The sequence below is a fragment of the Trifolium pratense genome, linkage group LG6 (assembly GCF_020283565.1).
Source record: "Trifolium pratense cultivar HEN17-A07 linkage group LG6, ARS_RC_1.1, whole genome shotgun sequence".
Taxonomy (NCBI): Eukaryota; Viridiplantae; Streptophyta; class Magnoliopsida; order Fabales; family Fabaceae; genus Trifolium; species Trifolium pratense.
Genome location: NC_060064.1, coordinates 38,002,284 through 38,013,166, shown reverse-complemented (window position 1 = coordinate 38,013,166; position 10,883 = coordinate 38,002,284). Strand labels below are relative to the sequence as shown.

The window sequence follows — 10,883 nt, the reverse complement described above, 5'->3', positions numbered from 1 at the left end:
ATTAGAGTGGAGAGAAAATAGTTAAATTAATAGTTGCTTTCACTCCTTTTCTATGAGAAGAATAGTTATAATGATAATCAATGAGTGGTTCATAATAGAGAGAATACAAAAATTGTTAAATCATTTTATTATGTTTCTCACTGATTGGTCCGATGTGATTGGAGGAAAAAAAAATCATTGGAAACGAAAAGTTCTTTTTCTTTTTCTCAATAGATATTAGATCTCACATTTATAATTTCGGACGATTATTTGATGTCAAAATTTAATCGAGAGTTGGATATATGTTGACTGATCTCTTGAAAAGTTCTTGTGTTACACCTAATGATTGTTAGATCTCGGAGGTACCAAAACTGTGAGATTTACAAAGGATTAGATATCGAACGATTTATAATTTTTACTATCATACAATTAAAAATATTAATCGTTAAAATTATGCATTGACATGTGTGATTGCGTGAAACAGTCAACTGAGTCACTCAATTTGGGACGGAGGGAGTATAATGTCTTTCTTAATAATAGGATTTGGATTTAGTGTAGTATGATCGTATGCAGTCTGTGTATCTGAACTGTCCAATCAAGATCAGACGATCTTTAGCTTCTTCAAAAATAGGTCTGAGGTTCGATTCTCTCTGGTGCCAATTTGAGTGTGCTAATTTAGCTTCTTCAAAAAAAATAATCGGATTTTAATGGATGTTTAAAATGAATGTTTACTGTATAATTTAAATAGCCACAAAAAGGTGTAGTAGCAAAAATCAGGTGTGTAAAGCAGGCTTCAATGGAACCTCGCCTTGGTTGACGGGCCCATATTATTTATCCATGATGTTTTCTCTCCCCACCCCCCGTGATTCTTTTATACCCCCCAATATTCCGATTTTGCCCTTGCAAAAAACTTCGGTTCGCAGAAACCGAATTTTTTCTAGTACAAATTCAGAGTAAATTTCGGTTTTCAAGGCAAAAAAAACTTCGGTTTCTATAAACCGAAGTTTTTTGCAAGGGTAAAATTAAAAATTCAGGGGTATAAAAAAATCACGGGGGGTGGGGAGAGAAAACATCTTTATTCATTGATACTAAACTTATGGGCCAGAGAATGGTCCTAATTAAATTAACCATATAGGAGCCACGAATCATATCAACGACCACGACCATGCGAAGTTGTCAATTTGGTTTTCTAAAAAAAATGCGTAGCAAATTTCAAGAATTTGGTATCGTGGTAAAAATATAAATTTTGATTCATAAGGTTTTGGATTTGAGTCCCGCTAATTCCTTTGAAGAGAAGTAAATGTAATACCTTTGTAATTGCTCCTTGAGTTTAAATGCAAAACTATGTTTGTGGTCCTTTAAAACTAAATTCCCAAATACAGAAACTTTAGAACCACATTATCTAATTTTTTACAACAATGTCTCATTAAGGATCAACACTTTGAATTCACAAATTCAAAATAATAAGTCATTCATCTCTAGTAGAATATTTACAGCGTCACTACATAAAAATTAATCTTTTTATATAAGTTTATCTATTAAATTATACTAGTAATGCAATATCACATATTCATGATTAAGCATTAATTCCGTCAGAAGAAAACATTCTTGTTAAAAAACTCACGATAGCATAAACTTTTTATTCTTGGATTTGATTTACAAATTATAAAACTAATTTTCTCCTCCAGCAACATTTAAAAAGTACTTTGTTATTAAGATTTATAAATAAACTTTGGGTTTGTTTGATCTGCTAAAAACAGGGGACTGAACAACTTTTGTTGTACCCTGTTTGATTAGAAACTGATTATTGGACTGAACAAATTAGGTAGCAAGAGACAGGACAAAAATAAGATTTTTTGTCCCTAACTGAACCACATGACAACTTTTTGTTCACAATACAACTATAAAAAAATACAAAAATACCTATTTTATTTTCGAATATAAAGATATTATCATCTTATATCTCTCCGGTACAGTTTTGTCTTATCTTGTATTATCTTGTTCTGTCTTGTACTGTTCTGTCCGGTCCTTGCTATTTTCCGAATCAAAGGCACCCTTTATTTTTTTGTGTTACATATAAACTGTTGATATATCTTCAAGTAAGTAACAAACACCCACTATAAATTAAGCGTGACTTTAGTAATAATGACCTGTTAAACCAGATTTAAAGCCGTTAAAAGTTCTCACTTGACTAAAATTATTGGCATTCTTACAAGAAAGAGATCTAAGTTAGTTTAAGCCACAACTTAATAGAGAAATAATCGGTCATTAGTTAACAATCATAATAAACAAAATGGAAAAATTAATGGATTGGCTTTCAAAGATTTGCACTATTGTGATAATTTTGTTAGGTACCATAATCTATCACGCATTCGCTCTTTCAATTACTTTACACGATGTCGAATGTCTATCAGAAAATGTTCTACATGATGGTGATACAGTTTCAGGAAACTTTGTAGTCATGGATCATGATATATTTTGGAGTTCAGATCATCCTGGAATTGATTTCACTGTAAGATATAACAATTGTTAATTATTATTTTTTGCGATTTTTATATCTCTCATCAATATTGTTAATTCGCGATTAAATTTTTAAATGAAAGCATGTTCACGACCTTATTTAAATAGGATATGTTCTATAAGATCATACAATAGGATCTATTCTATAAGTTGGTACTATCGTGTCTTGATTATCGGTAACAAAAATATGGTAGTAATATTAATGCATGATGATCTATAGGTGACATCTCCGGAAGGAAATGTGGTGCATTCTTTGAAGGGAACATCAGGGGACAAGTTTGAGTTGAAAGCCACAAAAAGTGGAATTTACAAATTTTGCTTCCACAATCCTATTACTACACCAGAAACTGTCTCCTTTTATCTTCATGTTGGTCACATTCCAAATGAACATGACTTAGCTAAAGATGGTAAGTTTATGATGATTTATGTGATTAAGGAGATTTGAATTAAATTAAATTTGCATGATTGGATATTAATAGCTCATACTAATTAATGTTAGAGGTTAGAGACTAGTAGGTGAAACTGTTTTCGCTTCGAATTTTCTTTTTAATCGGATCTCTACTAGCAATTTCATCGAGAAAAGTTGAAATAACTTACAAAAATTTAGAGACGGACAAGAAAAGACAAAATTGACTCATTTTTACTTTTGAATTCTTCAGAGCATTTGGATCCAATTCATGTGAAGATTGCTGAGTTGAGAGAAGCATTAGAATCTATTATAACAGAACAAAAGTACTTGAAAGCACGCGATGCTAGACATCGAAATAGTAAGTTGTTCTTCCTCACTAGTAATTGAAATTCATATCTTTTAATTTGATGTATGTATCAAATTTTTGTAATTGCAGCAAATGAGAGCACCAGAAAACGTGTTGTAATTTATACACTATTGGAGTATATTTTATTCGTTACTACAAGTATATTGCAAGTGGTATACATTCGTCGTCTCTTCAGCAAATCATTTGCTTATAACCGCGTGTAGGCTTCAAATGTATTACCGTTGTGTTATTTGGACACGCAATTTCTAACATTGTATTCGACACAATGTATTACCGTGTCAATCGTATATACTTTTCAAACACACATTTAGTAGTTTTCTATTCATCATTTTGTTACATATTTGTAATTTATCCAAATATGATCAAATTTCTGTATTTGAGTTCTTATGGACAAGTAGCATATACTATAATTTAGCCATATTATACAAGAACTATGTTCATTTTACTACTTTTGGATTTCTGTATTTGAAAATCTTCATTTTTTTTCTTCTCATTTAGATGTACATCAACTTCATAAAACTTGGTTTTTTGAATATCATGGCAATAAATAGTACAGAAGATATGGGAAAATATGTTGTGACAAATGATGGTTTGACTCCCTTCTTTATCAATAGGGGTTACCTGACCGACAACCACGACTTTACTCGGCGGGAGGGTTGTTGTTTGAACAACAACCTTAGGGCCGAGTTTAGAGGTAGTGAAATTGATGATATCCTCCATCGATCCAACATATTTTTTAATCTCTATTAGGCTATGTGTCTATTATGGAAACAAGGACAATTATCTGTATGCATCACTTTGAAAGAAGTTGAAAAACAAAAGGTTGCAAAATGAATTACTCCTATTAGCAGTTCAATAGAGTTTGGATATTCTTGTACCCGTTTCAAATTTCGACCGGGTGAAAACTAGAACTTCAACCCCTTATTCAATAGGGTTCGGTTATTTCCACTTCATCTCAACATGAACTTGAATTGAATTTTTTTTATTAAGAAATAAAAGTTTGAAATAGTGTACTTATTAAATAAGGATTGTGTTTTACTATATAAAAAAATAAATAAGGATTGAAGTATTTTTGTGTGCTTAGAAGCCGTAGCTCAACTTTAAATCGAACAAGATATTATATGTTAATATTTACATTTATATATTATTAAAAAATACGGTCAAAACAAGGTAAATGAATAATATATTTTTGTCAAACAGAGTCTTATAATTAGGGACGGAGGTAGTATATGAGCAACTCTTAATTAAAAGTTGGTATAATGGTGAAGACTCACTCGGAGACTTAGAATTTTTTTATCTTAAAGATCTCAAATTTTATGGTGTCACTTTTTACGTTGGATTAATTAGTACTCCGTAAGTCACTAGTTTGGTCTAGTGGTGAGGGATTTATGTAGTATGTTGTAGGTCCTGGATTCGATTATCAGCTCATTGTAAACAAAAAAAATAGTACTCCGTAATACAATTAGTTTTAATTGAATTATCCGCCAGTGGACAACGAGATTAGTGGCATCAGGTTCAGTTTAGCACTTTAGCTTAATTACATTGTGCAGAGGTGTTGAGATTGTCTATTTCTTTATTGCAATTTTTGGTATTAGCCTTTTAGTTCTTAGGAAAATGAGCTCTGATAATTTAGAGTTCGGCTAAAAATTATTATCACGAATTGTACTTGAATTCTTTCGAATGATTATCGTTTTAAGAAGAGCTCGTTAATTAACCACTTGAGCTCAAATATTGTTGTTGAAAAAATATTGTATACTTTGAGATTGGTAGGTGTATTTATCAATCTTTGAAGGCTTAAAGTGGTGGTTGGTTTTTTCGGCCAATATTTTTTTTTTATGACTTATATTTCGTTCCTACATTGTTACATATTTGTAAGTTATCCAAATATGATCAAATTTTTGTATTTGAGATCTTATGGCCAAGTAGCATATACTATAATTTAGTTATGTTATAATTTTGTAAAGGAAGGCAACAACAATAGCTTGAGAAGTATAATATGGAGAAGGGGAGGTCAGTCTACGGCACATGATCACCACCATGTCCCGTGAATCAAACCTCCCCGCCACCGTCATGAAACAATCTTTCTCGCTGGTCTCACCAATTTGTGAGCAGCCATACCAACGTCCCACTCCAACTTCCCCCGTGAATGTCCTTGTAAATCATACACATTTGCATTCATCTTCCCATCGACTTTTGAGGTTGAAATGACTATGGGTTGGTTGATAATTTTGTGTTCTTTTTTCTTGAGGGAGTACAAGCGGAACAACTTGGCAAAAAATTTATGTTAGTAAAAAAAAAACAGAGTCAACACTATGATTTAGTGGCAAGATACACATATTATTAAATTTCAATTGATTTTAGTTGTGAAAATTTCATCATTGTAAACAAATAAATCGAAACTTTTTGTTCGATTAAATTAAAAAAATACAATTCAATAGTATAACGTGATCTTGAATTCGACACTCGATATTACCGTTTTAAAGGACATATAGATGCATATAATGGATTTTCTCTATCACACGGAACTAACAAGTTAGGTCGGATACAATGGTACCTGATCAAACTCTAAATTCTGATTATTGAGTTTAACAGATACAACAGAATATCCTTTATGTTGGAATATTTTATAATATTCCAATAATATTATGTGGGCAAATATCTTTATATATAATTATATTAGCTATTTATCAATTAGGAGCCTTAATTGATTAAATGATCAAATAAAGTAAAAGGCTAATTAGATTTCTATTTAGAATTAATTAATTAATTGGATATGGGCTCAATATGAGTGGATGTCAGGATGGCCCATTTCGGAATAATGGGAACCCTAATTGGCCATCACCTTATAGGCTATGGTCCCCAATATACCGGACACACTGCATATTGACTCTTCTCCCCATCTGAAGAGTCTTAAAGGCATAAGGAGTCCTGATTGAGGAAGAACCACAAGCCAACGGATGCTCGTCGTCTGTCTCTCTTTGTGTTTCAGGATTACAACGGTTTAGTTCATCTAATAGATTCGTCATCCAGGTATTCCTAACACCAATCTTTGATAAATCAACATGTCGTAGATCCTATTTTATATACATGCTCATATGTTTATTTGGCTTCCGCACTAAAGTAAGATTATGGTTTTAATCTGTTATAGAGAGCATGTTTTATGATTAATATTAAGTTAAATTCCAACACTTTATTCCTTGCTACTTTGTCCATGAGGTCATTAACTTATTCACAAGGACTATATTAAATTCAAGTTTACAAGTGTATCCTTCCCTTGCTGATAAATACATCAATCATTCAAAATTACAACTCAATTATAAAATCAAGTCGACAAAGAATAAAATGAACTGAATGTGAAAACTAAGATGAAAAAAAGATAAATTATTCTATTTAAAATTCCGTGCAAGTTTGCCCAAGTTTACCGAGTAAACTCGGATTCATTTCCAAGTGGAGCATGACATGAAGTTTAGAATTTAATACCTGTAAAAAACAGCATCTTCAAAAATCAGTTCCTATCAACCCAATGATATACTTCAATATGACGTGGATCTAGAGAGTCGGGTTGGGTCCGGTCACATTGATTGAAGTATGCCATTGGATGATGAAAACGGGTTTTTGTGTCTTCGGATATAGTTAGTTACTTGCATTTTGATCAAGAACATGCATTTTATAATGGTGGATAGTAAATTGGTGGGAGTTAGGTTCAGAGCTTACAATGTGTGAAGAAAGGGAGTTAGGGGGGTGAGGTTTAGGCAATAAAGTGTAAAATGGAAGAGTAGGAGAAGAAGATTGGGAGATTGAGAGAGTGTTTATTCAACTACTCCTTTGGTTGACCGTATGGTGGCTATGGTGCAAACAGAGGAATCACTATTTTTTGCAGTAGTCTCTATGTAAATCATAGTCATACGGTTCGCTCGCAACTCTCAAAGAATTGGGTACGCATGAGGTATACAGAGTCGGTACACCTTTTGAATTAATGACCTAAAATAGGCCAGAATCAAAAAAATGACTACGAACACTAAAATTGGCCAAAACCCATAAAAACGACTACAAACACTTAAATTGGCCAAAAACAAAAGAACGACCCTAAAATAGGCCAAAAACATTAAAAACCGCTACAAACACTAAAATTGGCGAAAATCCCAAAAACGACCCTAAAATTGGCCAAAAACCATAAAAACGACTAAAAACATAAAAATTGGCCAAAAATCATAAAAATGACTACAAACACTAAAATTGGCCAAAAATCATAAAAACGACTACAAACATCAAAATTGGCCAAAAACCATATAAACGACCTAAAATAGGCCAAAAACCATAAACACGACTACAAACATTAAAATTGGCAAAAAAAACTATATAAACGACCCTAAAATAGGCCAGAAACATTAAAAACCACTACAAACACTAAAATAGGCCAAAAACCATAAAAATGACTACAAACACTAAAAATGGCCAAAATTCATATAAACGACCCTAAAATAGGCCAAAAACCATAAAAATGACTACGAACACTAAAATTGGCCATAACCTATAAAAACGACTACAAACACTTAAATTGGCCAAAAACTAAAGAACGACCCTAAAATAGGCAAAAAAAAAACATTAAAAACTACTACAAACACTAAAATTGGCCAAAAACCATATAAACGACCTAAAATAGGCCAAAAGCCATAAAAACGACTACAAACACAAAAATTGGCCAAAAACCATATAAACGACCTAAAATAGGCCAAAAACCATAAAAACAACTACAAACACCAAAATTGGCTAAAAACTATATAAACGACCTAAAATATGCCAAAAACCATAAAAAAAAAAACTAATACAAACACTAAAATTGGCAAAAAAAAAACCATATAAACGACCTAAAATAGGCCAAAATCAAAAAAACGACTACGAACACTAAAATTTGGCCATAACCCATAAAAACAACTACAAACACTTAAATTGGCCAAAAACTAAAGAACGACCCTAAAATATGCCAAAATCATTAAAAACCACTACAAACACTAAAATTGGCCAAAATCCCAAATATCGACCCTAAAATATGCCAAAAAGCATAAAAACGACTACAAACAATAAAATAGGCCAAAAAGCATAAAAACGACTACAAACACCAAGGCCAAAAACCATATAAACGACCTAAAATAGGCCAAAAACCATAAAAAACGACTACAAACAATAAAATTGGCCAAAAACCATATAAACGACCTAAAATAGGCCAAAATCAAAAAAACGACTACGAACACTAAAATTGGCCAAAAACAATAAAAACTACTACAAAAACTAAAATTGGCCAAAAACCATATAAACGACCAAAAATAGGCCAAAAACATTAAAAACCACTACAAACATAAACACGACTAAAAACACTTAAATTGGCCAAAAACCATAAAAACGACTACAAACACAAAAATGGGCCAAAAACCATATAAACGACCTAAAATAGGCCAAAAACCATAAAAACAACTACAAACACCAAAATTGGTCAAAAACCATATTAACGACCTAAAATAGGCCAAAAACCATAAAAAAAACGACTACAAACAATAAAATTGGCCAAAAACCATATAAACGACCTAAAATAGGCCAAAATAAAAAAACTGACTACGAACACTAAAATTGGCCAAAAACCATATAAACGACCTAAAATAGGCAAAAAAACATAAACACGACTACAAACATTAAAATTGGCAAAAAAACTATATAAACGACCCTAAAATAGGCCAAAAACATTAAAAACCACTACAAACACTAAAATAGGCCAAAAACCATAAAAACGACTACAAACACTAAAATTTGCCAAAATCCATATAAACGACCTAAAATAGGCCAAAATCAAAAAAAAAGCCTACCAACACTAAAATTGGCCATAACCCATAAAAAAGACTACAAACACTTAAATTTGCCAAAAACTAAAGAACGACCCTAAAATAGGCCAAAAACATTAAAAACGACTACGAACACTAAAATTGGCCATAACCCATAAAACGACTACAAACACTTAAATTGGCCAAAAACTAAAGAACGACCCTAAAATAGGCCAAAAACATTAAAAACCACTACAAACACTAAAATTGGCTAAAAATCCCAAATATCGACCCTAAAATATGCAAAAAACCATAAAAACGACTACAAACAATAAAATAGGCCAAAAAGCATAAAAACGACTACAAACACTAAAATTGGCCAAAAACCAAATAAACGACCTAAAATAGGCCAAAAACCATATAAACGACCAAAAATAGGCCAAAAACATTAAAAACCACTACAAACATAAAAACAACTAAGAACACTTAAATTGGCCAAAAACCATAAAAACGACTACAAACACAAAAATTGGCCAAAAACCATATAAACGACCTAAAATTGGCCAAAAACCATAAAAACAACTACAAACACCAAAATTGGCCAAAAACCATATAAACGACCTAAAATAGGCCAAGAACAATGAACAAGTGAACAACAAGCATGAAAATCCCCAATTTTTTCTTCTCATCTCAAGGTACTGATTTAATTTAAGATTCTGATTCTCTTCAACCTCTTTTCTGCTTTTTCGCGTCGGTAACAGAGTTTTGCGGCCTTTACGGCGTTTCGTATCGGCCGTAACGGCGTTTTTTTTTCTCACCTTTAAAACTGTAAAAAACGGTATAGGACCATGGGAATAGCGTTTTGTAACGCCCGTTTTCACGGTACAGGAACGTTTTTTAAAACCTTGATGTTGAGTTATGTGGTTATGTTTGCACCATAAATGCAATTGAGTTAGCTAGTCACATAATGAGGAATGTGAACTCAATTCAGCAAATTACTTTCAATTCTCGTGACAAATGCTTGTTGGGAATAATGTCTAAATATTTTTTTTGGAAGATTTTATATTTAAATATAATTTAGATTTATATTTGAAATAAAATAATATTAGGGTTTATGATTTATATTTCAGTTTAGAATATTTAAGATTTGTTTAGAATTTATTATAGGATTAGTGTTTTTTTATGTAGCTCTATATATATAGTCATAAGCATGATGAATAAAACAAGAACTTTGGTTTACACGTGTTATAATCCTAATGGTGATGGTGTCATTTTACGTGTTGTCATATTCAAATTTAAAGAGATACTTTGACCTCTTTTTACGAGTGATTCGATTGCCGATTTTTGAAACTAACATAAGGTATCTCTCTAAAATCGAACGACGATCAAAACAATATAAGGTTCGTCATCTCCCGTTGAGAAACAAGAGAGAACGAACCGGGTCGGTAAACCGGGTCGCGTGACCCGCGAATCGCAGAAATGGGTGAAGGTGGAGATGAACAGTGTGCGCCATCCACGCCAGTCGCATCTGCGGCGCGTGTGGGTTCCTATTAAATCCATTTTTAAAATTTTTTATATATAAAAATAATACATAATTTTCTTGAAATTTGGGTATCCCTTTGGGAATTTTTGGACACCTGTAACTATTTTTAATTATTTAAATGAGGAAGAAATGTTATTAAAAATATTAATATTTCTTGAAAAATTCGCAGAATTTTATACAAAATTATTTGAATATTTTGAGACCCTTTGAGTCAGTCACTCTCTCTGGTTGTATGTTTTCCTCGAGAATATG

General features: G+C 32.0%; 1 protein-coding gene across 1 annotated transcript; it reads left to right on the top strand.

The window, feature by feature from the left end:
- The first annotated feature begins 2,272 nt into the window (after nt 1-2,272).
- Nucleotides 2,273-3,295, top strand: LOC123892226 (transmembrane emp24 domain-containing protein p24beta3-like). Its single transcript, XM_045942037.1, has 3 exons — nt 2,273-2,491; nt 2,720-2,906; nt 3,159-3,295. The coding sequence occupies exons 1-3, from the start codon at nt 2,273-2,275 to the stop codon at nt 3,293-3,295; spliced, it is 543 nt and encodes a 180-aa protein (XP_045797993.1).
- The last annotated feature ends 7,588 nt before the right edge of the window (nt 3,296-10,883 follow it).

Bases quoted from the DNA above. Each gene is read 5' to 3' on its own strand.
- LOC123892226 (XM_045942037.1), top strand. From the start codon at position 2,273: ATGGAAAAATTAATGGATTGGCTTTCAAAGATTTGCACTATTGTGATA. The intron at 2,492-2,719 runs GTAAGATATAAC...GATGATCTATAG, and splicing joins ATCCTGGAATTGATTTCACT to GTGACATCTCCGGAAGGAAA. The intron at 2,907-3,158 runs GTAAGTTTATGA...TGAATTCTTCAG, and splicing joins ACATGACTTAGCTAAAGATG to AGCATTTGGATCCAATTCAT.